The 26,679-nt window shown below is 58.1% G+C and overlaps 1 protein-coding gene across 2 annotated transcripts in view; it reads left to right on the top strand.

Moving 5' to 3' along the window:
• Positions 1 to 26,409, top strand: part of PPP2R2C (protein phosphatase 2 regulatory subunit Bgamma) — a gene marked incomplete at both ends in the record, with an annotated part of 108,518 nt that extends 82,109 nt beyond the window's left edge. For both annotated transcript variants that reach the window (XM_080697346.1, XM_080697347.1), the window contains 4 exons: positions 10,071 to 10,235; positions 18,820 to 18,989; positions 20,924 to 21,015; positions 26,118 to 26,409. In XM_080697346.1, coding sequence (XP_080553472.1) covers positions 10,071 to 10,235; positions 18,820 to 18,989; positions 20,924 to 21,015; positions 26,118 to 26,409 — 719 coding nt within the window. The remainder of the gene's footprint in view (positions 1 to 10,070; positions 10,236 to 18,819; positions 18,990 to 20,923; positions 21,016 to 26,117) is intronic.
• Between the last annotated feature and the right edge of the window lie 270 nt (positions 26,410 to 26,679).

The following is a 26,679-nucleotide window of genomic DNA, read 5'->3' as shown; positions in this document are numbered from 1 at the left end:
GAGGATGTAATTGTTAAAAAAATAAATAAATAAAAGTAAGCCGGGCGTGGTGGCGCACGCTTGTAATTCCCGCGCTTGGGAGGTGGAGACAGGAGGATCGCGCAAGTTCGAAGCCAGCCGAGCTGGTTTAAGAGACACTGTTTCCAAATAAAAATATAAAATAGGTCTGGGAGTGTAGCCCTGAGGTAGAAGGGTTTCCAGGAACCTCAGTACCACCAATAAATAAATAAATAAATAAATAAATAAAGTAAAAGTATTTTCGCGTGCCAAGCATAGTCACACACGCTTGTAATCCCGGCATTTGGGAGGCTGAGACAGGAGGATCGCAGTTTGAAAACAGCCTGGGCTACTTAATTAGGCCCTTTGCAACTCAGTGAGACCCTGTTTCAAAATAAAGAATAAAAAATAGGGCAGGAGGGGGGAGCTTGGAGGTAAAATACCCCTAGGTTCCATTCCCAGTACCACAAAAATAAAGAAGTATCTTTGACTGTGGTTGGCTGAGTCTGTCTCCCCTGCACATAGTAGGTGCTTCCCTGGCAAGGTTCGGCACATACTAGGTGCTGCCGCATGGTGGTAGATACAGGGGAATGGCAAATTGAGAGGAAGCTCACCATTTGCAAGTGGTCATCAGCATGTTGACACCTCCCTCTCAGTCTGGGCTCCGGGTGGCTCAGACCTCAGACCCCAGACCCAGGAGAGCAGGGCAGCAGCCCTTGCCTTGGGCCCTGCAGGCCTGAGCAAGGCCCATTGCTTCCTGTCCTGGGCCATCAACTTCCAAAATGGGCAAAATTTCTTCTTCTAAGGATATTTTTAAGGCACAAAGAAATCATTCACATAAAGGGCCTGATAGCTGCTCGGGGCCCAACTGTCAGCTGGACTTTTTATTTTATGTCTCTACTTTTATCGGTGCGTTGTGGCCTCACTCATAATGTAGTTCAGAGAGACGGTGACGTACGCACCTGTTGTGGTCACGCGGTCTCGTTTTCTCCCCCACCACCCCGGTATTTAAGTTTGGGTCTCACAAAGTCCCCGCGCCTCCCTCCCCGCAGCTCTTTCCCCACAGCGCCGGTTCATCATCTGCCTAAACAATCTCTCATGTTCTTTAATACCAACATTTTGAGACGGCTACACAGCCTGGGGTTTTTTTCCAGAGTTCGATGCATCTTAGAGGTAACACATTGCTCCAGAGGCCTCAGCCGATGGGCCTCAGCTTTATTTTTAGCACCCGGAGAATTCTGAAGATAGTTCGATTGATTTTTTTTCTCCCCCTGAGCAATTCCTCGTGCTGGAAGCTGGCTTTGCACCAAGCCTCGCTGTGGAACAGATTTCTAATTCTCATTTATGGAGCAGGTCCCGCAGCCAGGCAGGCAGTTCTGTGAGTAACAGCAGCAGGGCTTCAGGACCACGGTCAGCGCATGCCTACCCCAGGGCTCCGCTGAGCTTCTATGCAGGAAACAAAGAAACCCGCCTCCCATGCCAGCTCTGCTGAGCCAGCATCCCAGAGCTCTGGCTCCCCAGCCTCTGGTGCTCACCAAGACCCCTAGCCAGTCCCTCAGCCCCCTGAGCCTCCGCCCCAGCTGTCCAATGGGGGTGGTTCCTGTGCCAGGGTCTGACGGGGATGAGGGGGCTCAGAATAGCCTGTGCCTGTAAGGCCTGGTATGGTGTAGACACACAGCCCTCTTTGGCCCACTGTCAGACCCCATATGGGCTGCCCGTTCATCCCGTGCACAGTACCGCTGTCCAGAGAAGGAAATGGGGGTTCCTGCCCAGAAGTTCTCTGTCCCCAGCTTAGTGAATAAGTAGAAGTGATGGCAGGAAGTCGAGGTTGTCTATCTATCTCTGGCCTCCGGTTCTAGCTCTGCTGCTCCTGGCTGAGCACTGTGGTGCAGAGCGCAGGCAGGGTCTCTGCCAGACTTCCAGGCGCAGTTGTCTATGGCGCAGAGGAGGTGGTGAGTCAGGGCCAGAAATCCAAGCCAGGCACCTAGGGAAGAAGAGACGTTTTAAAATAAATTCAGCCTAGAAAAGATGTCTTTCATCGTTTGCCCAAAGGCAACTTCTGGCTCAGGGGTTTCTAGTTGAGCAAGAAGAGGGGCCCTGAGCTAAATAGCTTTGGTGCGGCCGCTGGCCCTTCCTCCAGCTGCTTCCAGCGCCCAGCTGCCTGCCTCTCTGGTGTGTGTTGCCGTCTTCTCTCACCCTGACTGCCACCGTACCCTCACTGGCCCCCTTCTTAGATGGAGAAGCCCACAACCCCAGAATCTCCACTTTGGCCTGAGGTGTATACCTCTGTGGTCTTGGTAGTCTGTGTGGACCCAAGCGCATGACATGAGGGGAAGCCCTCCCACTGCACGGCTGAGCTGAGGATGGCCCCCAGGAAGCTTCTAGAACAGCCCCTGAGGAGTGCTCAAGGCCACATCAGCCCTGCCCTAGCTATGACTCATGTCCCCTCACCATCTCCAGCAACAACAGGGAGGACTTAAAACTGTGAACAGCTCAGGCCACCCCTGCTCAGAGAATTCTGCCTACATGGGGTAAACTCCTGCCCCTTCCTCTGGCTTAGAGTCTGGCAGGTCCCCCTGCTGTTACCCCCATCCCCTGCTCCTTGCCTGGGCCTTGCTGCTTCTGCCTGGTGTCCCAGCAGGCTGCTACCACCCCCTGGGCTCCTGTGGCCCCTTCTCTTAGATTGACATGGCTGGGTTGGCGCCCAAAGCTCTCTGAGACAGGTGGGATGGCCTCCTCAGGTCGCCCTGGTTGGCCAGGTGTACCCTGTGCCATGGAGTCGGGCTGCTGCTGGCCGAGCTGGCTGACAGGAACCACCTAAACACATCTCTTCCCTCTGTTCATGGCGTGGCGCTGGCAGCTCAGTCTGGGCACAGTGTACATTTCTAGTACAGACATACACAAGTCCTACAAAACCAGCTCCTCTCCTCCCCAGGAAGGTGAAGATGCTAACCCACCGCAGCTTTGGGGCCACAGCAAGGCGGGTCAGCTGGGGCCGCCCCAAGGCCAGGGCTACTGTGGAAGCGCTGCTGCTGTCCATGGTGCTGACCCCACTGGAGCCAGTGCTGCGTGGCCCTCACGCCGCCTCCCAGCCCGCTGCCACTGCTTCTGAGCGCCCACCCCTGCTGCTGTGTTCCGAGCACACTGCACACAGACACTTACTGAATCCCGGCCACTCTGTGCAGTCAGAATTATTAGCATCCTCCTATTACAGAGGACCAAACTGAGCCATTCCAAGGTTAGACTGCCTGCCCCGTGGCACTGCTGGGAGGTGCAGGCTCGGGCTGCGTCTGGGATGCAGAACCTCGCATTCATGATGGTAACAACCCGGGACCCCGCTGTCCTGCGCACGCACACGCTGCCCGGCGCAGGGCCCGTGCACACGGCCGCGGCTCGGCTGTGTTTAACTCTCAGGGGGACCTCGAGCGTGGGTTCTGCACTTCCACCACTTTGCAGAGGTGGAGACAAGCTCAGAGACTCAATGTCCCTGCCCGAGACCTCTCGGAGATCCCAGTCCCTCCGATTGCCCATCCAGCTCTGTCGGTGCAGGAATGGTTCCCGGCTCTCATTTCTTAAGAATGGAGGAGGTGATTTTGTGATGTGTGGCCACGTGCATGGATTTTGGCAGCTCTTATGATTGCCACACTTTCTATAGACGGTAGGAAGGGGACACACAGCCCTATTGTGAATCCCATCCCTTCCTGATGGGCCTCCGTGGCACTTCATTTTTTTGCAGTATGGGGGATGGAACCCAGGGGCATTCTACCCCCGACTACACTCCAATCCCTATTTTTTTAAGTCTTTATTTTGAAACGGTCTCACTGAGTTGCAAAGGGCCTCACTGAGTAGCTGAGGCTGTCTGCAAACCATGATCCTCCTGTCTCAGCCTCTCAAATGCTGGGATGACAAAGTACACCACCACGCCCAGCTCTCCATGGCATTCCTAACCACATGGTTCCCACTCAAACCCCTGGGGCCCCAGGCTGGAGCCCCAGGCTCCCCCTGCTTCCTCCTCACAGGAGATCCGGCCCTCATTCCTCAGCCCCTCACCGGCTCCCCTCCTCCTGCCACCTCTCTAAGTCAGTTCTCTCCTCTCCTGGTCCACACTCCCTCCCTCCAGCCCTGCCTGGCCCTGGGTCTTGTCCATCCTCGTCTCCCACATGGCCATCTTCCTCACAGTCCCCAGCTGCCCCCTGCCCCCATCAGAGCTGATGTGTCCCTCACGCTCCACTCTATGCTGGGCTGAACGCCTCTGCTCAGGAGGCGTGTGCCTGTCCCTCCAGACCAGCCCACACACACCTGTGCACCTCTCCTGTGTGTGCGTCTCAGAGCCGCGGCTGCCTTCCCAGCTGGGCCCAGGGCCCCCAAGGTCCGGGTGGCATCTGGTCGGCCCTTCCTGGTGCTATGGGTGTGCAGCTGCCTGGCCCTGTATCCCAGCTGGGTTCAGGCTGAGGCTTCCTCTCCCAGCTCTTAGAAACTAGGTGTGCAGCTCAGCAAGGCCCCCCCCTTCCAGGGTGTGACAGCTTCACACCTTTTGCAATTTTGATTGTTTTCTTGCAACTTTGATTTTTTTCTATCTATCCCCCACCCTGGAGGGACAGAAAGACTGATCCTTGATTTTGATTTAACTGACTTTAACCACGTGGTAGGCCTTTTGACATAGGCATGTCATGAATCTCCATTACACCTCTGCAGGGTAGTATCAATCCATGCTAGAGGTGAGGGGCAGGGCGCAGGGAGGCGGAGCATTTGAGAGGCTTCACAGCACCACACTCGGACTGGGAAGCCCCGACCTTTGGACTCCAGGTTCAGTCTTTCAAGATTTTGCCCTTGCATAGCCTGGTTGGCTGCCATCTGTGCATTTAGGAATGACCCGGCTGGCTCATGGTTAAGCTGTGTAGACTAACTCGCCACCACAGAGCAGGGCTGCATGGCTCATGCAGGGAGTGATCCCGCCGAGCTGCCCGGAAGCCTGCTTCGCCCCCTAGGAGGGACTGCGAGCAGAGAAGGAAGGGGTGTAGCTTAAGAGCGGGAGCACTGCTGGGTTCAATCTCTAGAACCATCATAATAATAATAATAATACTTCTTATTTAAGCCACTGGTGTGAGCTTAATCCACGTTACTGGTATCCTTATAAGAACTGATAAAGACAAGCATAGTAGTTCATGCTTATGATCTCAGTACTTGGGATGCTGAGACAGGAGGGTCACAGTTCAAGGACGGCCTCAACAATAGATTCTCATCAGCCCAGCAAGACCCTGTTTCAAAATAAAAATACAATAGGGCAGCCAGGCGTGGTGGTGCGTTCTTGTAATCCCAGCATCTGGGAGGCTGAGACGGGAGGATCGTGGTTCGTGGACAGCCTCAGCTACTACTTAGTGAGGCCCTTTGAGACTCAGTGAGGCCCTTTTACCTTTATTTCCTTTATTTACCTTTTCAAAATAAAGAATAAAATACAGGGCCGGGTCTGTAGCTTGGAGGTAGAATTCCCCTGGGTTCAATCCCCAGTACCACAAAAGTAAGTAAATAATAATACAATAGGGCTGGGGTGTAGCTCAGAGGTAGAATACCCCTGGATTTAATTCCCAGTCTCTCTCTCACACACACATACACACACACACACACACACACACACCCCTTATAGAAGAGGACACATAGGAACCAAGGATGTGTGTGTGTGCAGAGGCGCTGTGAGCAGGTGGCCAACTTAAACCCCAGGACAAGGTCTTAGAAGGACCCAGCCTGGCTGACGTCTTGACTTTGAACTTCCGGGCACCATGACTATGAGAACTAAGCGTCTTCTGGTCAAGCTGCTCTTCTGCGGCAGCCAGGACCCCCCTGTGGAACCTGACGTGTTGTAGCCCGAGTGTTCACAGCTCACGCTGTAGCTGGGTCATCTTTTGCGGAAAATCAGCTGAGAAAAGCAGTTTTTCTGGATGGCCTTCGCGTGCAGGACCCCTCCGAGCCTTCCCCTACCTCCGCATGCAGCATCCCTGCGTGGGAGGCTCTTCATGGCCGGGGCCGCCTCCATCCCTCACCCCGGCGGCTGCTCGGTTGCTGTGGTAACCACCTTTCCTGTCCTGAGAGCAGGCTCCTGCCAAGGCGACTGGATGAACCGAGCAGCGTTTAATAAAATCGATGCAGCCCAAGGCCGCAGCCTGCTCTCTCTCACAGAGCCTCTGTCTGCGCTCAGCACTTATCCTGCTGAGTGACTCGGGCCTGGCCAGGCCCTGGGAGGACACTCCATGCCAGCCACTCTGCCGCGGCTCCACGGAGTTCTAAGCAGGTGACTCCCTGGCCCCCTCTCACGGGATGGACTGAGAGCAGTGGCCCTTTCCAGCGGCAATGGGCTCCGTGCCTGGCGTGCACCAGCACAGCACTGCTCTTACCGTATCTGGGAATCAGTGAGTTGCTGTCTTCACGTCTACACCTGAGCTATCCCCATGCAGGTTGACACAGGTGTGAACGCTCAAGCTCCTCGCTAGAACAAACCAGCAATGTTGCTTCATTTTCTCCTGCCGACTCCATCTGCCCGTGGAGAAGGAGCGGTCCTCTGTCCTGTGCCTGCTGTGCGGGGGAGAGATCGAGCTCAGCCTGGTGTGGCTTGGTGTGCCAAGGCTCTGTGAGTGAGAGCCGCCGGGTGCTCAGGGCCCTCCTCTTCCTCGTCTCTCCAGCCCTCGTGATGGCCCGCCCTGCTGGCATGAGCGGGTGATGCCAGTGGGACAGGAGGGAAGGCGCTTCCGTGAAGATCCCCGCACACCCAGACACTGGGAAGCCCATGTGGACTGAGTTCCTGGGTCCTCGACAGGAAGAACTGTGGGCTTGGCTCGGGTGGAGCCTGCCTCGTCTCTGAGCTTTGTCGACTACCCAGCACCTCTTACAGTCTGCAGGGCTGGTCTGACGAGCCAGGGGCACCCAGCGTCCTCCAACCAACAGGGTGAGAGGGTCTCAGGTCAGAGCAGGGCAGGGCCCCACCTGCCTGCCTGGGCTACAACTGAGCCGTCCATCTTGGTCTCGCTGCCAGTTCCTGGCTCTGTCTGTGGTCCTTGTAGCGGCCCCCTTCAACCCTGCCTCCGTCTTCACATGGCCCCCCTTCTGGTATCTGTCTCTCCTGTCTGTCTGTCTGTCTCTCTCTTGGAACTGGGGATTGAACCCAAGAATGTTCTACCTCTGAGCTGTACTCTCAGCCTTCTTTTTTACAGGTCTTGGGGTGGAACCCAGGGGCATTTGACCTCTGAGTTACACCCCCTGCCCTATTTTTTATTCTTTATTTGAAACAGGGTCTCACTAAGTTGCAAAGTAAGGGTCTCACTAAGTAGCTGAGGCTGTCCATGAACCGTGATCCTCTGGTCTCAGCCTCCCGAATGCTGGGATCACAAGCGTGCGCCACCACGCCCGGCTACCCCCAGCCCTTTTTATTTATTTATTTTTATCTTGAAACAGGGTCTCATTAAGTTGCTGAGGGCCTCCCTATGTTGCTGAGGCTGACCTTAAGCCTATTATCTTCTTGTCTCAGTCTCCCAAGCACTGGGATTACAGTCATGCACCATCACGTCTGGCTTCTCTGTGTCTTATAAGGACAGTTGTGTTGGATTTAGGGCCTGCCTGCATACACCAGGGTCATCTTACTTCAAGATCCTGAATGATGTCTGCAAAAACAACCTTTTCCCAAATAAGGCCACAGTGTTTGGGGAGGGGAGTTAGGATTTATAGTCACATCTTTTGGGAGCGTCCTCCGTGGCCCGCTGCTCTCTCCCGAAGGGCCCCCGTGCCTGCCAAACCCCTTGTAGGAAAGACGATTCTTAGCTGCCATCGTGATTGAAACCTAAACCAGAACCCATGGACACTTAGAGCAGAATTAGGTGAGAAAATAATGTATGAATAATTCACTGAGCCTGGCCCAGGGAGGAGGGTGGCCCCGGTGGACGCTGCAGCACGTACTGCCTGTGAGACCCAGGGAACCCGGCCATGTGTGGAGGGAGGTGGGGACCGTCAGCGCGGGGGGCAGGCTCGTAGCCTCTAGGGTAGCGTGCAGTGTGTGACTGCTGCTGTTTTGATGGCAGGAGCCAGGAGCCAGGCACCGGGACTTGGCTCGCTCTTGCCCTCCCTGCAGTGTTTCTGTGGTCTCGGTTTCTTGTTCATGATGTGATGTGCTTCAAGAGTCTGGGCGAGGTCACAGCCCCTCCCTGTGCCTTCGGATGGAACCGTCACCCCGTTTCCTGGAATTTTATGGTCTCGTGTTTACAGGAGTCAGATAATATGCGAGGAAGTGGGGTGGGGAGGAGGAGGAGGAGAGCTGTGGCTGGCAGAAGAGCCTCTGAGTTTCAGCTAAGACTTGCCAGATCATAAAAATGATAACGCATCTGACCTTGGTCGAGCTTTACAAGGCCTCAGGCTGTGTGGGAAGCGCTATGCCTCTTAAGAGCTTCACAGCAAGCCGGGCTTGGTGGCACACGCTTGTAACCTCAGTACTTGGGAAGCTGAGAGTGGAGGATCGCAGGTTTGAGGCCAGCCTCAGCAGCTTTTCAAGGCCCTCAGTAACTTAGTGAGACCCCATTTAAAAATAAAATGGACTGGGAATGCTGGGCGTGGTGGCGCACACTTGTAATCCCCGCGCTTGGGAAGCGGAGACAGAAGGATTGCGCAGGTTCGAAGCCAGCCGTGCGCGCTGGCTTAGGAGACCCTGTTTCCAAATAAAAATGTAAAAATAGGTCTGGGAGTGTAGCCTGGAGGTAGAAGGGCTTCCAGGAACCCCAGTACCACCAAAAAAAAAAAAAAAAAAAAAAGGACTGGGGATGTAGCTCAGAGGTAGAATGCCCCTTGATTCGATCCCCAGCAACCCCCCCCACAGTACCATTGAGCAACCAGCCATTGCACAAATAAGAAACTGAGGCCAGGCAGTGAGCTGGGGGCACATTTAGGACCACACAATCAGGAGGTGGCAGAGCCAGAACTCGCACACCTGACTCTCAAGCTCCAGGGCTCACAAAGAGGGAGATTGAGTTCGAAGGAGCAGGGCTGGGGAGGTGGGGAGGCGGGTGTCCCTGTCAGGGGGACAGTCCTTTTTGGACAAGCTCACTAGGAACTGAAGCTGAGAAGCCGGAAGGAGACCTGGGTGGGCAGGGCCTTGAATGCTACATCAGGGTGTTCTGATTGGCTGCTGCAGGCGACAGAGAGCAAACAGGAAGAGAGTAGGTTTCGGGGCCTGGAGGCAGGTCACAGGCTGAATCTGGCCTTGCCACTCACTGCTGGGTGGGTCACCATGGACAGATGCCGGCCCTTCCTGTGCTCTGTGTATTATTTGGGGACACTTCTTTGGCAAGCTGCAAATTCTTAACTCTAAATAGAACACGGAAGTGTATTGCTCTCATCGTGAAGAGTCTGGGGTGACAGCTTCGGGTCCAGCTCCATCCAGGACTCAGGCGGCCTCACCAGACCTTTCTCTCTGCCCTGTCTCCTGCTGTCTGCCCACCCCCAGGATCAGGCTTTTCCCTGCCACAGTGGCACACAGAAGCCCCTCTCTACCCGCCAGCCCAGCAGGCATGCGGGCACCGCCTCCCGGCATCCCCAGCACTCCGGATCCCAGGGCTGGCCCCGGAAGGCAGGAGCTTTTCCCACAGGAGAACCTTGATACTGTGGACTGAAGTTGGGAGTGGGTGCTGGAGAGAGATAATACTAGCTAGGGTCACACACCCAGAGGCCCACACACTCAGAAACTGTTCAGAGACAGAGGTGAAATAGCTCACTCAGTGTTCACAGCCCAGCTAATCGAAGGTGCACCATAAACTTTCCTTCTGCGTGGCAGCTGATGGGGGGGGCAGCAGGGAGAGGCCCGTGGGCACCACCGTGTGGGGCTGGGCAGCTTGTGGGCACTCTGGGGGGAGTATGGGTCAGGAGGGAGGTGTCCGGGGCTCTCTGTCAGGTCTGTGGCTTGGGCTTCTCTGGCTGGGCTGCTGTCCTGGGGTTTGGGGGGCAGACAAGCAGCTTGGCCTCGAGGGGTCGGCATGCCGGGAGGTGCTGGGAGCCCTGGGCAGGCAGAGCGGCCCTTTGTCCTCCTTGACCCGCCGCTCCAGACATCGTGGACATCAAACCTGCCAACATGGAGGAACTCACGGAGGTGATCACGGCTTCTGAGTTCCACCCGCACCACTGCAACCTCTTTGTCTACAGCAGCAGCAAGGGCTCACTGCGGCTCTGCGACATGCGGGCAGCTGCCCTGTGTGACAAGCACTCGAAGCGTAAGTGCCCGTGTGGCGGTGGCTGGGCACGGGGGTGGCGGCGGCCAGGGGCTCTCTGCTGGGTTGGGAAAGAGGGGGTCATATGGGTGCCACTCTGCTGGGGCGGACGGGTGTGGACCGTGTGGGTGCCACTTTACTGAGTGGGTGGTTGTGGACTTTATGGGTGCTCTCTGATGGGGTAGGTGGGTATGGACCACGTGGGTGCTCTCTGCTGGAGTGAGTGGGTGTGGACTTTGTGGGTGCTCTTTGCCTGAGTGGATGGGCATGGATCATGTGGGTGCTGCCTTGCTGGGGTGAATAGGTGTGGACGGTGTGGGTGCCACACTTTACTGAGGTGGGTGGGTGTGGACTCTGTGGGTGGGCCGGTGTGGACACGTCGGTGCCTCTCTGCTGCGGTGGGCAGGCTCCACGCTGCCTTGGCTCTGTGGCCCAGAGCCTGGTCCTGCCATCCCAGGTCCATGCACAGCCAGGAGCTGCCTGGTTTCCGGGGCTTGGGACTCTAGGAGAAGGTCCAGGAGATACAGAAGGGGGCCAGACTGAAGTGTCACCTCCTTCAGGAACCTTCCTGCCTGTCCCGTTGGGTCAGGACCTTCCCCTGGCTCCAAAGCCCCCTTCCTTCCCAGAACGTCCTGGGGACAGCTCCAACCCTCCCCACAGCAATCCCGGGCTCCCTGAGGCTGTGGGTGTAATGTTAGCTCCACCCTGGGGCCTATGCAGGGGCGCCCCTGGAGGTCCAGAGGACAAAGGTTAGAGCAGCGACCTCGATGGCTACAAGTCTGGGGTGGAGCCCGTCCCGCCAAGATCGTTCCTGTTGTCTCCTGATCATCACACAGGCTCTGAGGAAACTGAGGCCCCAGGTGCCCAGCGCTGTGGCCTCCCGCCCCACGCTGCCACGATGCCCCCACAGGCACCTGGAGAAGAGATTGGGCCGGGCGCTCCCCGCCCTGGTGACCCCGGGGCAGCCGGGCAGGCCACGCCAGCAGGAGGCAGGGACCCTGACTTCCTGGCCACCTCTCCATCTCTGCGCGGTGCTGTGACAGTGTCTGGGGAGAAATACCCGCTGGGTAAATGGATGGATGGGCGAGTGAATGGGCACCAGCCATCAGCTGTGGAGGGCGCGCGGTAGAGTCTGGTGCAAGTGGCCAAGGGCTGGCTGGCTCTGGGTCCCACCGTTCCCCGGGGCAGTGGGTTTCGCTGGCAGCCGGGGTGGGCACGACACCAGCCCCAGGACTCGGCTCAGCATGCTCCATGCCTCCGGGTCAGGTCTGTCTGCCCGTCTCCTCTGGGCCTGTCTGTGCTCTGTGGGTCTCCAGCCTCCAGTGGACGCCAGTCCTGCCATGCACATGGGTCAGAGCCGTCCTTGGGGCTGAGGCTAGTCCAGAGACCATGAACGTGTAACTAGGTAACAGTGTCAGGTATAGGGCAGGCAGGGTCAGGGAGGTTATGGTGGGATACACACCAAGGCGGTGGGTCACGGGAGTCTCTGGGAAGGCTCCAGAAGGAGCACTGTGCAGGGGTAGAGACTCTGAGGGCCGAGCTGGGAGGCCGTGTGGCCGGAGGTGAAGCAGTGAGGCCAGGAGAACTGAGTCAGAGAGGGGCAGGGCGGGCGCCCAGGACGCCTGCAGGTCAAGGGAAGTCCCAGTTTTCTCCTAGGAGTGTGGGAGGTGGACAGTAGACCTGAGGACGTGGATGATTGACAGGGGCCGGGAGCACTGCACAGGAGCACGTTGGGCCCTGCGATCGGCAGTGGCAGCCCTGGGGTAGCAGGAGATGGGGAGAGCCCGCCCTCCGCAGACCACCCTGGGTGTTCCTCGAGGTCCAGCCCCGCTGTCGAGATGTGGGCACACGTGGTGATGCGTGGTGGCCCCGCCCATGGCAGGCTTGTGGCACCATGAGCGGGAACCCGCACTGGGCCCCTGGGGATCGGGGTCCAGCCAGCGCGGGCGCCGAGGTCTAGAAGTGGTCTGTGTGTCCACAGGAGCAGGTGAGAGGTCACCATGCCCACGCCTTGCAGCAGATTCACCTCCAGTCATTTCGCTGCCAGTATTGTCTCAGAAGATTTTTTAAAATGACACCGGGAGATGATTGTTAAAAAGAATCCTCAGGGGATAAAGAGCAGACCAGTCAAGACAGGGTACCCAAGGGGTGGACTGAAACAGCAACTGATATTCTGTTGACAGTTTTCTGTGTGTTTGTTTTTTTGTTTTTGTTTTTTTTTTTGTTTTTGTTTTTGTTTTGCAGTACTGGGGATGGAACCCAGGGGCATTCTACCTCTGAGCTACACTCCCAGCACTATTTTCTCATTCTATATTATTGAAACAGCGTCTCACTGAGCTGCAGAGAGCCTCACTAAGTAGTAGTCGAGGCTGTCCTTGAACCCGGATCCTCTTGTCTCAGCCTTTCAAATGCTGGGATTACAAGTGTGCGCCACCAAGCGTCACTTATTTGTGTTTGGAAAATAGATTTCAACCCTGAATCAGAAAACACGTGTGGGTGGGAGGGGGCACTGAGCGGTGGACACCCCAACACAGGACCCTTTCTGCCCCTGGCTGTTTGAACGATGCCCTGGGTGGACGTGGAACCCAGCGTGCCTTGGAGCAGCGCCCCCCTTCCCCAGGCAGCCACACGAGAACTGTGCCTGTTCCCGAGCCCGGCGCGCACACATCAATGCGGGTCACGTGATCGCCACGCACTTGGTCACGTGTGAGCTCCGTGTGACGCCTGCAGACGAGTGGGAAAGACAAACTGCTTCCAGTGACTCAACTCAGACTCGCCCCCACCTCCCCATGCTGCGGGGAACAGGAGCTTTCGGGTGGTGGCGGTTCCTGCCCTCCCACATTGCTCTGAGTTCCAGAAAGCTCTTGTAGGGCCAAGGCACAGAGGGAGGGCCTTTGGGCCTTGGATCAGGGTGGGCTCTGCAGGGTACGGTGCCGTCTAGCTGCCCAGCTACTCTTCCGGGAGCCTCCTGGCGCCCGGGCCCTCCCCAGGCCACGGTGCCAGCCTGCGACCTGGCGGGCCGCCTGTGGCTTGCCCTGTGTCTTACACGCGTGCTCTTTGGTGAAGTTGGCTCCAGTTTTCCTTCCCTGTTCTCTGTTTGCCCAGTTATATTGAGATTTTTTAAAACTGGGTGGCTGTCTCTTCCTCTCTGTTGAAGTTGGGAATGGCCCCTGGAAGTCTTGTGTGTAAATCTGCCTGGTTTCTTTTCAAGGGAGGAGATTAAAAACAAAAAGAAAAAGAGAAAACCCAGTTCCACTGCTTGTTTGATCGGTGGTTTACAGGTTTTCCATTCGAGTTAATTCACTATTTTAAATTTATCTAGAATGTTCTCATTCTCAGACTTAATAGTCCGAATCAGTCTCTCTGCCTGTCCCTCTCACTTTCCTTCCCCCTAGTTACTTATTTATGGACCTGTTTATTTCGCAGGTGTTAGGGATGGAACCCAGGCCCTCGTGCACGCCAGGCAAGCACTCTACTCCCGAGCCACGCTGCCAGCCCCGGAGTCTGTCTTTCTAACGCCAGTGAAAAGATGGCTCAGGAGTCTTTCGCATGCCTTAACGGCCTGTTTTTCTCATCTCATTAATTTGCCATAAATAAGTGGTGCGCGTTGGAAGACCCCACCCGTGTGCTTGCGCAGACTGGCTTGTTCTTAGTTCTCAAGAGCGACTGAGCGGCCAGTCCCCCATCAGCAGGTGGCGGTGGCTGTTTTTAATCAGAGCACGGATGGTTGCTCTTGCAGCTGACTTTTCTTTAGCGATCTGGAGACAAGACTAGTTCTGCAACTCCCACTTGTGTGGGTTTATCCGCTCACTGCCGGAAGGGCGGGTAGCGGCTGGGAGCAACGCCCCAGAGATGTGTTCCCAGTATTGTTTCCCTAACAGGACAGACCCGTGGTGATCTGCTCCCTGAATCATGAGCGGCTTGGGCCTCGCTGGACATTCGTTTCTGTCACTGGACAGATGAGGCGCCAAGGGTCCCAGAGGCGCGGTAGCTCCTCAGACCCACCTGCAGCAGGGCCGAGCCGGGGCCCCCGAGCCGCACTCTTCTCCCATCCATGGCTTCTGTCTCTCTCAGAAGCACTAGAAATATGGGTCCTTTGTCTGCTAGGCGTTGTGACAGGGTAACCATGGAAACAGCCATACGTGAGTCCTCAAAATAGACAGTTATTTCTGCTTCTGACAGCAGTCTGCTGAAAGCAAGGGCTGTGCTTGGAGCAGAGATGTCTTAGAGTGGGTGATGGCAACGAGAGACCTCTGTGGGACCCAGGCTATGTGCCCGGCCCGGGACAGGGCAAAATAATAATGCAGCCTGTGTTTGCCGAGCACTGGGTACAAACCACGCCACTGTAGGTGGGCATCTCGTTGAGCCCACAGAGCCGTCCTGGGTGGAGGGCTGTGTGGTTCATTTCCAAGATGAGGAAACTGAGTATATCCAAATGTTTGCTGCTGTAACAAGCGGCGTCGCTGTGTTCTTTGGCTCATGGCTCCTTCTTTTATACACGTCACTCTGGCCTCTGCCTCCTTCACCCTTCTCTTTCTTCTGTCTTGACCCTCCTGAGCAGGCGTGATTCTGAGCAGGGAGTGATGTCTGTTGCTGTGCCCATGACCTCTGCACAGGAGCTCCCCGTCTCCGCTCTGCACCCCTCCCCACAGTGGCACCCAATGGGACTGAAGAGTCCCCAGTGCCCAGCGACCCCTATAATCTGTAGTGCCCCCTGCTCCTGCTGTACTGACCCTTCCCAGTTCCTCAAGTGCGCTGCCAGAGGAGGGGCCAGCCTGGGCTCAGAGGGGCCAGCCTGGGCTCAGAGGCCTAGCCTGGGCTCAGAGGGGCCAGCCTGGGCTCAGAGGTCTAGCCTAGATGCAGAGGGGCCAGCCTGGGTTCAGAGGGGCCAGCCTGGGCACAGAGGGGCCAGCCTGGGCTCAGAGGCCTAGCCTGGGCTCAGAGGGGCCAGCCTGGGCTCAGAGGTCTAGCCTAGATGCAGAGGGGCCAGCCTGGGTTCAGAGGGGCCAGCCTGGGCTCAGAGGGGCTAGCCTGGGCACCTGTGCTCCTTGCAGTCATATGATGGCCTGCTATCATGGCAGAATAGAGAAGGGGCCCATTGCCTGGCCAGCCAGGAGCAGTGACCAGAGGACCCCTCTTTGCCTGTCTGTGTTTTCTGTCTCCAAGGACCCACAGCCACATGGCCTGTTTCTCCCCAGGGTCTCACTGATGTGCACCGTGTCCTTGAGTGTGTGGCTTAGCCCATGTGTGTTCACCAGCTAACCCTGACTCTCCAGCCTAGCCCTGTGAGTTTAGCGTAGCCCCTTACCCCACCATGTCCAGGAAAAGCTGTCCAGGTACCAGAAACTACAGGACACCACGCACTCTCGGGAGCCCTTCCTGTCAAGCGAAGACTTCTCCTCTGGTCCTGGAAACCTAAGTTGTATTTTTTTTTTTTTTCAGTACTGGGGATGGAACCCAGCGGCATTCTACCTCCGAGCTGCACCCCCAGCCCTATATTTTATTCTTTATTTTGAAACAGGTTCTCACTGAGTTGCAAAGGGCCTCACTAAGTAGCTGGGGCCGTCCGCGAACCACAATCCTCCTGTCTCAGCCTCCCCAACACTGGGCTCACAGGAGTGCACCACCACGCCCACTGGTGAGCATTTCTTAAGATAACGACCGAACAGCATGCACAGAGCTGGCGTTAGAGCTGGGGTTCAGAAGGATGTTAAGAGTTAGAAGGAGAGACCAGCCAGAAATGGCAGAGGGGATCCCAGGGGAAGATAATGTGAAAAATAACTAAAGCTAGCTGCGGTTGCCAGGAGTCACCCCCGCCATCCATTACTCCCCTCCAGGTGAGAGGCGCAGGGTTGCCCAAGGGCTCGTGGTGGGGCAGGGGCTGTGGAAGCTGGCAGGGGCCTGGCATAACCTGACATACTCACTCTGTGTGGATTTAGGATGGTGCGCCGGGCCCTGGCAGGAGCGGGTGGCGCTGTGGGGAGGAGGTGGCCCTCGTGCATTTGAGGCCAGAGCAGCAGGTTGGTGGGGACCCAGTTAGGAGGGAGGTCATTGGTGATGGGTTATATCTGAGCCGTGGCCCCATGAACTCAGGGGAGCCCTGGAGGGATGCCCTCAGGGTTGCGTTTGGGCTGGGAGGAAGGTTGGCGCCTGGGTTTCCTTCCAGGCACAGGGCCTTGGAGCCCAGTGCCGTGGGTGTCCCCCACCTGGGCTGGAGCAAAGGATGGGGAGGGGGTGTCACTCCTGTGCTGGTGGGACACCAGGAGGCAGGAGGGGAGGAGGGCGAGGTTCTCAGGGCTAAGCCTGGGGAGCCTTAATTTTGCAAAATCAGAAAGGAAGAGATGGGGTGGGGGCTTCTTCTGACTCAGCCCTGTGACTTGCACAGAAAAGAACCCGGGCGAGGGTGGGGAGGGACCGGGCTGGGCCGTCAGGAGGGACAGGGCTCTGGGACACATGTCTGGAAATTGTTGGCAGCAGTAATTACTGTGAAATGTCCTTAGTGATTCTACCAATTAGAGGGGAAATCTTTATCTCTTATGCATGTATGCATGTCCTTGTGGAGGTGCAGCGTGTGTGTGTGTGTGTGTGTGTGTGTGTGTGTGTGTGTGTGTGTGTGTTGGGAAGGGGAAGATTAACATGGAAGAGTAGCTTCATGTATTTTTGGGGAAAAAACTACTGTATCAAAAATGTTAATGACATGTTAATAAAAGAGAAACAAGTAGCCAGGCGTGGTGGCGCACGCTTGTAATCCCAGCATTCTGGAGGCTGAGACTGGAGGATCGCAGTTCACAGACAGCCTCAGCTATTTAGTGAGGTCCTTTGCAATTCAGTGAGACCCTGTTTCAAAATAAAGAATAAAAAATAGGGCTGGGGGTGTAGTTCAGAGGTAGAATGCCCCTGGGTTCCATCCCTAGTACTACGAGAGGGAGGGAGGGAGGGACGGAGGGGGAGAGGGAGAGGAGAGAGAAGTGAGGATTTTTAGGGAGAATTTCTCTCAGACCAATTAGTGTCCCTTCCCACTGGGCCTCTGAGGTTCTGGCCCTTTAGTGCTTAAAACTATCCGAAATACCTGGGCCCAGCCAGGGTCAGGGCTGTAGGGGCCAGCGCCGGCAGTCTCTCTACCTTTGACTTGTGCGGGTGTCTCCTCCTCTGGACCGGCAGGAGGCTCCTGCCGGCACTCCAGGACACAGAGTAGGGTGTGGGTGCACCTCTGTGAGGCGGGGCCCATTGCCCGCCTGCGTCCTCGTGCCGGCCCACGGGGGCAGGGGCACTCTCGCTGCATCACTCCTGGGCCTTTAGCAGTACCTGCCACTTAGTAGGTGCCCAGGGTAAATCCACTGAATGAACGAATGAGGACATCCATCAGGCCTGGAGTGCTCCGGCTGCCCAGTGCCATGGGGTGCGTCAGAGTTGTGTCTTTAGAAGAAGTGGGGGCAGAACAGCATCTCCCTTGGACAGAGGAGATTGGGAGGTCCCAGCGGAGGGGCTCAGGGGTGGGACAGAGCTGGGAAGCAGGGGGGACACTGTGAACTTTGAGCCCGTGGACAGGGGGCCCCTGAGCCTCTGGGGAGCTGCGGTCAGCTCTCCACCTCCTTATTCCAGCCCTGGAGATGCAGGAGAGGCCAGCAGGCAGGGCTGCTGCTCAGCCGTTTCCATGTGGACGCTGGTCAGCCTGTCAAGTGTTAAGTCCCAGTACATGGCTGCCAACCCCACCTCATCCTTTCCCCATGGAGTCGCAGCTGTGAATGTTTGCCCTGCAGGGATTCTGGGCCCCCCCCCGCTCCAGTACCAGGGCTACCATAGGATCTGATTAACCATGAGCACCCTCTGCACCATAAACAGAGACGCCTATCTACCCAGTGTCCCAGGCCAGTTAGCAGACAATGTCCAGCATAGCTGCAACTATCAAGACACCTTTGCAATCTAGTGTCCGGCATCACCAATAGAGGGCAGTAGAGGGCAGCGCAGATCTACCACTTCCCGCTCTGAGTCCTGGGTGTACTGTTTAACTATCTGCCTCAGTTGTCTTGGCTATAAAGTGGGGATGGAACCAGGTGTGGTAGCGCACACTGGTAATCCCAACATTCGCGAGGCTGAGACAGGAGTATCTCAGTTCGAGGACAGCCTCAGCTACTTAGTTTGGCCCTCTGCAACTTAGTGAGACCCTGTTTCAAAAGAAAGAATAAAAAATAGGGCTGGGGGTGTACCTCAAAGGTAGAATACCCTTGGGTTCCATCCCCAGGACCTCAAAAAAAAAAAAGAAGAAAGTGGGGATAAGAGGGTACCAACCTGATATTTTTACAGGGGGTCCGGTGGTGTAATGCACAGGACAAGCCCATCACGGAGTGTGGTGCAGAATAAACGCTCAGTAAACACTGGCCCCACAGGCGAACCCTCCGAGGGGCCGGCTGTCTCCCCTTCGGACGGTCAGTTTGGGCCTCATGCCTTAGAGGAGTATGGCTGTAGGTCTGGTGAGTGCATAAATGACTGTAGAGATGACAGCTGGCCGGGGCGGAGGCAGTGGCCTGTCTTTCTGGCCCACCGTGAGCGGAGCCCAGTGATGATGGTCGGTTATCCATCTCTGCAGTCTTTGAAGAGCCCGAAGACCCCAGCAACCGCTCCTTCTTCTCAGAAATCATCTCCTCCGTGTCGGATGTGAAGTTTAGCCACAGCGGCCGGTACATGCTCACGCGGGATTATCTCACGGTCAAGGTCTGGGACCTCAACATGGAGGCGAGGCCCATCGAGACCTACCAGGTGGGTGCTGCAGCCTGAGCCTCGAGCCGCCCTGCGAGCGGGAAGCCCCGCAGGGCACCCTTCCCCCAGGCTGAGAACAGCATGGAGGGGTTTCCCAGCCCGGGCCTGACTCCCAGGGAGCGGGACGTCTCTGCACTGGGCCTGCAGTTGGGGCCAGAGTCTCAGTTTCAGGAAGGGCGGCAGGCTGGATCTGAATGCAGGGGACATGGCCCAGCATCCGCTCTCTGACTGTTCAGTTAAGCACTTCCTTCCCCCGTCGAGCTGCGGGAAACACCGTGTGTGGAGGTGACGGGGCATGCGCGTTCTGACCCTCAGCACGGGCCTCGTGAGCCAGCATCCAGGGTGAGGCGTGGGTGCCTCCCTGGAAGGGACTGCTTACACTTCCCCATCATGGTCCATCCAGAGATGTTGGGGTTAGGAAACAAAATTCACATTGTTAAAATAACACGTGGACTTTAAAAGTCTGGGCCTGCTTCAAAGCTGGCTGCGGTGATATCCAGAGCCGGGGAGGCCCTGAGGGCTTCCTGGAGGAGGAGTTGGCATTGTGCTCGACCTTGGAGGATGAGCAGGACTTGGTCATGTGGGTATGGGTAAGAAACACTCCCCGAAACGCCAGCTGAATCCTCATGGCCTCACCGATATCAGGTACCTGGGAGAAGGGGCACGCTTGATGGAGCCTGTCGGCTCTTCATTTCTGTGACCAAAATATCTGAAAAGAAGAGCTTAGAGTAGGAAGACTTCCCTGGGCTCATGATTTCTAAGGCTCAGTCCACGGGTGAGTGGCTCCAAGGCAGGCGCATCATGGCAGCAGAGTGTGGTGGAGGAAAACTACTCAGCTCATGGAGGCCGGAGGCAGAGAGAGGAAGGGGCCAGGGGCAGACAGAGGCCTCGGGCCACGCCTGCCGTGACCCACCTCCAGCCACGTAGCCAGTGCCCCAGCTCCGAACCCAGCTGCCTTCCAAATCCAACCATAACACTGTGCGCTGGCCCCAGCTCATGTCCACGTCACAGGGCAAAATGTACTTAGTCAGCTGCAAGGTCCTCATGGTCCTAACAGTTCCCGCGTTGCTCAGAAGTTCCAGTCCAGGCAAACCCTTAGCTGTGAGCCCCTGTAAAATAAAAAGCAAATCACATACTTCTCGTTTATGACGGCAGAGAATAAATACTCCCATTCCAAGAAGGAGGAATCGGGGCACAGAAAGAAGGTGGACCACAGTAAGACCAGAGCCCAGCAGGGCAAACCTTAGGCACGTAGCTCCATGCCTGGCATCCTGGGCACGTGGTGGCATGTGCTCCTCAGGGCTCGGCATCTCTGCCCCACGGCCCTGCTGCTTGCAGCCCACGTGGCCTCTCTCTTAGCCTGGCTCTCTACAACCTGAAGCTTTCCTCAGAAGCTCCATGGGCCATGGGGGTCGCCATCTTCCTGTGCTGCCAGCCCTGGGGAAGGTCCTGTGGCTCCACGTAAGCTGTGTGACCTCGGGCTCGCTTCTGCACCCGAGCGCAGTCTCACCTGGTGGAGGAATGGGGCTGCCTGTGTGAGTTTCCTCCCTCATCCTTAGGATTGCTGTTACCTTCAAGGGGCGCGGCCTCCACCAAGCGGGGTCCTGCATTGGCTCCCAGAGCAACCAGGAGGTCTGTGCTCTCAGCACAGTAAAGATGAAGAGGCAGAGACTCAGAGAGGCGACCGCTCATCCGAGGTCACGCAGCAGGGCAGGGAGCCAGGCTCTGGCCGCTGAGCTGCAGGTGCCCCTCCCCTGTGAGCCCTGCTGCTGCCGGTCTCAGTCAGGGTCAGCCCTGTGCCTGGCCACACGTCCTTCCTGATGTCCGGCGCGGAGCCGGGGCTCCACCTAGACCCTGCAGCTCTCGGGGCCCTTCCCCAGGGAGGGCCCAGGCCCCTGACACCCCATGTGCTCACCCCCTCCCTCCCTTGCCAGGTCCATGATTACCTGCGGAGCAAGCTCTGCTCCCTGTACGAGAACGACTGTATCTTCGACAAGTTTGAATGCGCCTGGAACGGGAGCGACAGGTGAGCCCCAGCCCGGCCGCGGCCCAGGGGTGGCCGCCAGCCTCCCTGCTCTCCCACACCCATCCCCACGGCCGCCTTGAGCCCCTGACCCTGAGCTGTCATGGGAGCCGATTTAGTCCATCCTGGGTCCTTGACCAAGTGCCACAGGCCTCGGTCTCCAGGAGGTGGAGGCACTTGGTGTCTGGGCTCCGTCTCCTGTCCATGCCCAGGAGCCCTGGGATGGCCCACCTCCTATTGGCTGCCAACCATTGGCCCACCCAGCCCCCTCGGCGGCTCCATAGTTCCTCCAGGGCTGCCAGAGCCTGTGTGGCCACCTGGGGCGGCCCCTGGTGCCTGCCGTGCTCCCCAGAGCCACAGCCCCGGTGCAGGCTGGGAAGCCTCTGCAGAGGTCCTCACTCTGTGTCCCCACGGCCCAGGCGTCGTGCTTGGGCCTGAGGCGGGAAGATCCGTCTGTCCCCACAATCGTCTCGCTCTCCCGCTTGGGACCCCAGGACGTCGAGCCACTCCCTGTACTCTGAATGGAGCCTCCAGGCACCTCCTGGGGGACAACTGATGGTCCACATCGGGAAGGGGTCTCCTGGCCACAGGGCAAAGCCGGATAAAGGCTACACTGGCCAGTAGACCAGAAAGCCATCCTCCGTTTCTGTGTTCGGCCACTGTGGCGACGCCTCCCTCCCCGCCATCCATCCGCGCAGTGTAAGGAAGGCCATCACCCAGGGTGTGGCCACGCATGCGCGGTGTCCGCCACGTGGCCACTGCCCGGGCAGGCTGGGCTTCCTGAGCGTCTGAGGGTGGCAAGCCACCACACTGTGATGCTCTGTGATTCTGGGCACAGGGCTGGGAGGAGGGTCAATGATGGGGACAGGACCGGGGACTTCCCCAGAGGCGAGTGAGGGCCCAAGCCCCGGGTGGAGAGGGACCTCAGGGGACCCCAGGAGCTGCTGCTGATGCCAAGGGCCGCTGAGCACTTGGAAGGGCCAACATGGTGGTCACGGGTGTCCACCAAGGGGCACAGGAATCCAACAAGGACCCAGAGGAGGCTGGCTTGGCTCACTGGGCATCATCCCTGCCCACAGGTGATCCTAGGGCACAGGGCCGCTCAGATCCTCCTGGGCCACAGCTGGGCACACGTGGGGCCCCTGGTGGGCCCCGGGCAAGGTCTCAGGGAGTCACAGGAGAGGGACTTACTGCTGTGCACAGGCGGCTCTAATCCCACTACTGTGTGTGTCTGGGATGGTCCTCCACTGTCCGTCCTTCCTCACATTGCCACCAGGGGGCGTGCATGGACAGGCAGTGCCCAGCTCAGCACCAAGGGCACCAAGCCCCAGGCAGACAGCACCCAGGCCCTGGGGCACACTGTCCTGCCTCCTGCCACCACTTGCTATGGGTATGCACTTTACACAGCTGCTGGCCCCAGCCCTCGAGGTCCCCACGCCCTCCCTGTCGCCAGCTCCCGGCACCGGGAACCCATCGCCAGTGCTCCAAGAGGCTCAGTCAGCCTTCTGGGTCCTCTCCGCCTGGGGCGCAGGCTCCTGGGCTCTCTTCCCAGATCTTGCCTTTTTCTGCCCGTTCTCTTGCCTCTGTTTCTATGTGCCTCCCTGACCGCATGGGGTGTCCCTGGCGGGGAGGGGGTACTGGTACTCAGCCCAAGCCCAGCCATCACTCGGGGCCTCAGGGTGCCTACATTTCTGGAGAGCATAGAGAATGCCACCGCTTCCTCAGCGTGACATTTGTGTGCACAGGACAGACCCTGGCGCAGCCTTCCAGGGAGAAGGACCCCCACCCCTGCAGACCAAGGCACACCTGCCCGCAGTGGCTCCCCTGGGCTGGTGTGAAGCTGTCACCACCCCCAGAGCACAGCCAGCCGGCAGGGAGCTGCTACACTCCCCAGGCCCCCCAGCCCCTCCAGGAAGATGTAGGGATGGCCTTCCTCCCCAGAGGAGACAGCAGCAAAGTTGTCAGAACCGCAGCTCTTCCCATCCCTCTGCTCTCCAGCAGTGCCCCAGCCTGCCCATTTGGAAAGTGGTGCTGATGGGGTGGCCTTCTGCGGCCATCTTGGGGCAGAGACTGACGCCCCTGGCAGCTCACAGGCCCGTGGTGGCCCCAGCATCCTGTGACAGGCCTGCACTTTCCGTGCCCCCCACCAGGAATCTGGCTGACCCTCCTGAGCTGCTCAGATGTGCCTCCTCTCTGAAGCCCTCTGTGGTTTGCCTGGGGAAGTGGGGATTTGTGTCAGCCAAGCAGCTTGGTCTGTCTTGCAGGGGTCAGACAGGCCTTAGTGGATCTGAGAAGCTCGGCCAGCTCTGTATCCTGGGGCCATGGCCTCTCTGCCCCACCCCACATCTGTCCTCCAGCCTCCTCCTACACCCTGGCCTCATCCTGGCCCATGCAGATGGCTCCCGCAGGTCCCTGCTGGGTTGATAACTCCCAGTGGTCCCCCTCTCCAAGATCTCACAGCCCCCATCCCTTTTCCAGGGGTGGAGGTGGGGAGAGTGCTATGATTGGCTGTCCACAGGGCTAGGGGGCGGGGAGAGTGCTGGGATTGACAGTCCATGGGGCTGGGGGAGGGGAAAGCGCTGTGATTGACAGTCCACAAGGAGGGGGCGTGAGCCCTTTCCCCAGGTGAGAGGAAAGCTGAGGTCCAAGGCAGCAGGGTGATCCCACATGCCCTGAGGAAACAGACCCGGAGGGGAGAAGCCACTCGTCCCAGTCTGAGCCAGGGCAGGGGCAGACCTTTGCCATACAGGGAGCCTTCTGGAATGGAAGGCAGCGTGTGCGTAGCGTAAGCCATGGCTGTCTTTGCCGGGTGCCGTTCCACTCTGGAGGCCTGGTGAGAGAGGCCCCGGCCTCCCCCTGCGCTCGGTCACCAGCTGTGTCTCGTGCTGGCTGCCTCATTGTCTGGCTCTCTTTCTCTCGATGGGTCTGGAGGAGAGCTGGCATCGTGGCCTCAGCTCCCGCTTCGCTGGGCGCTGGGCATGGGCACGAGCACCCTTCCCTGTGGCCCACCCCCCCCGGGCAGGACACTCCCCACCCATGGCCCCCTCCTCACTCCTGGATGAGCAGGGGGGCTTCAGGTCGCACAGATGATTGGCATCAAGAACTGCCTGTCGAGCCGGGCATGGTGGCGCACGCTTAATCCAGCATTGGGGAGGCTAAAACTGGAGGATCACGGTTCGTGGACAGCCTCAGCTACTTAGTGAGGCCCTTCACAACTCAGTGAGACCCTGTCTCCAAAATTTAAAAAAAAAGGGGGGGGCTGGGAGTGTAGCTTGGAGGTAGAATGTCCCTAGGTCCCATCCCCAGTACCACACACACACACACACACACACACACACACACACACATGCGCGCACGCGAACTGCCGTTGGCAAACGTTTAGTAAGTAAGGTGGAGAACCATGCCTGGAGCCTGGCCCTGGTCTGTGTAAGCTAATCCTGGGCGGGGCGGCACTGGACCCCTTGCTGGACCCCTCAGCTTGTCTCCAGCCCGGGCAGGCATGGCCTCCAGGGAGAGGCGGAGGGGCCGTGGCGTGCTGGGGAGGTGAAGCCTCCTCCCTGCTGCACTTGGGCAGTGCAGCCTGCTCACGTTTCCCTTGGTTACCCCCTACAAAGCTTGGCTGGGCACCCAGCACCATCAGCAGGACACCGGTGTAACTTCCAGCGGGCTCCTAGCGGGTGTCCCTGCCCTGTGCATGCCCGCTATGGGTGTGAAAGGCACTGGCAGGTCCTCAGCCTAGTTATCCACGGAACCAGGCAGGCTGGGTTGGGAGGTCAAAGATCATCCCAGCTTGTGACCCCAGGCCACCAGCCTGCCAGGTCTGCGTATCTGGTGCCTGGTGCCCTTCCTGGAGGACCTCGGTTTCCATGGAGACAACCTGCAAAGCAAGGACCCAGGGAAGCCCCATCAGGAGGGCGGGGATGCCCATTGGGGGCTCCAGTGAGGTGGAGGGGTGCGCTGGACACAGGCCACCTGTGGACGGTCTGAGAGTGGACAGGAGGTGGCCCACACCTCCTACAGGTGACCTGGGGGTGGGGGTCTTTCTGCCCATTGTCCTGGCACATACTGCTGGCCACCAAGACCTCAGGCCCCTGCTCTGAGCTGGACGTACATCCTCACCAGTGTCAAAAAGCAGGGCTGGGAGCCCAGGGGAGACACTGCTCTCAGCCTTAGGTTGTAGATGCCAGATAGCACCCCCGCCATGAGCAGACCCAGGCGGCCTCCTTCTGCCCTGGGGGCCGGGCCACACCCTCACTGTCTTGTGTCCTCAGGACTCCAGGGACAGTAAAGCCCTGAGGCCCAGGGACAGGGGCTTCCCCAGGCCGGGGCACCTTCTCTCTCTGTTGACTCCCTCCTGTCACCTGCAGGCCTGAGGGCCATAGAGACTAGAACCCCGCAAGCTACCAGCCCCAGGGCTTTGTGGCTCCCTTGGAACTTTCCAGAACACCCTTAAGAATCTGTTTATGGTGTTCTTCCAGTCACCCACGGACGTATGCGTTGTTTCTATGGGGGTCCTGGGCACCCCGGGAACATCCACAGAAGAGCCTCTGACCTCCTCCCTCACACAGAGCAGGCCCAGCAGCAGGCAGTCAAGGCCAGCAACACAGTCCTCAGGGATTCCCGGTCACAGAGAGTCACCTCCAGTCTCTGCTGCCCACCACTGGCTCCGTCTGTGTGACCCTGCAGAGCTTAGGCTCCACAGGGCCCCCTCAGAGCTTACTCACCCACAGAAACATAGCTTGGGACAGAGCCCACATGGCAGGGAGCATGCATCGGCTCCCCGGGCATGGGGTCCCCTGTCCTCGTGGACAGGCAGCCCTAGGGACACACAGGTTGGGGTGGTACAGGGCCGCCCTCGCTCAGTGCAGATTTGCCCGACCCCCGTCACTCCCACCGCAGTGGCAGGTCTAGAACTGCCAGTCCTGGACTAAGGGGACATGACAGGGACGTTTCTACTGTGTCAGGGTCTCAGCTCCGGCCCCAGAGTCCAGGCATTAGTGGCAGCTTAAAAAGAAGAGGGGAAAGGCCCCGGGTAGGTAGCATCAGGCAGACGCCGGGGCTGCCTGTCCCCCGGGTCCCCTGACACCTCTCCTCTCTCCCCACAGCGTGATCATGACAGGGGCTTACAACAACTTCTTCCGCATGTTCGACCGCAACACCAAGCGGGACGTGACCCTGGAGGCGTCCCGGGAGAGCAGCAAGCCCAGGGCGGTGCTGAAGCCACGACGTGTGTGTGCGGGCGGCCGGCGGCGGCGGGACGACATCAGCGTGGACAGCCTAGACTTCACCAAGAAGATCCTGCACACGGCCTGGCACCCGGCCGAGAACATCATCGCCATCGCAGCCACCAACAACCTGTACATCTTCCAGGACAAGGTCAACTCCGACATGCACTAGAGCGTCGCCCTCCCCGCCAGCCTGTCCCGGGCTGTCCCTGCTTGGCCCTCATGGCAGCACGGGACGCAGGGCACCGAGGTGGCCGTCTTGGGGATGCGGCTGGCGTGCTCCCAGCCCCGGCCAGTCTCCTGGCTAGAGCCACCTTCGGTGGCGATGACCTGGTTTTTTTAAAAAGGAAAGGATGGACTGATGGCCATGAATCATAAAATGGGTGTGATTGTTGAGTCTAGAGTTCTGGGGTCTTTTGTTCACCTGTCTCCCTGTCTCCGT

The sequence above is a fragment of the Muscardinus avellanarius genome, assembly GCF_963383645.1.
Source record: "Muscardinus avellanarius genome assembly, chromosome: 6".
Taxonomy (NCBI): Eukaryota; Metazoa; Chordata; class Mammalia; order Rodentia; family Gliridae; genus Muscardinus; species Muscardinus avellanarius.
Note: the sequence above shows the minus strand (reverse complement) of the source record. Positions and strands in the feature narration are given on the sequence as shown.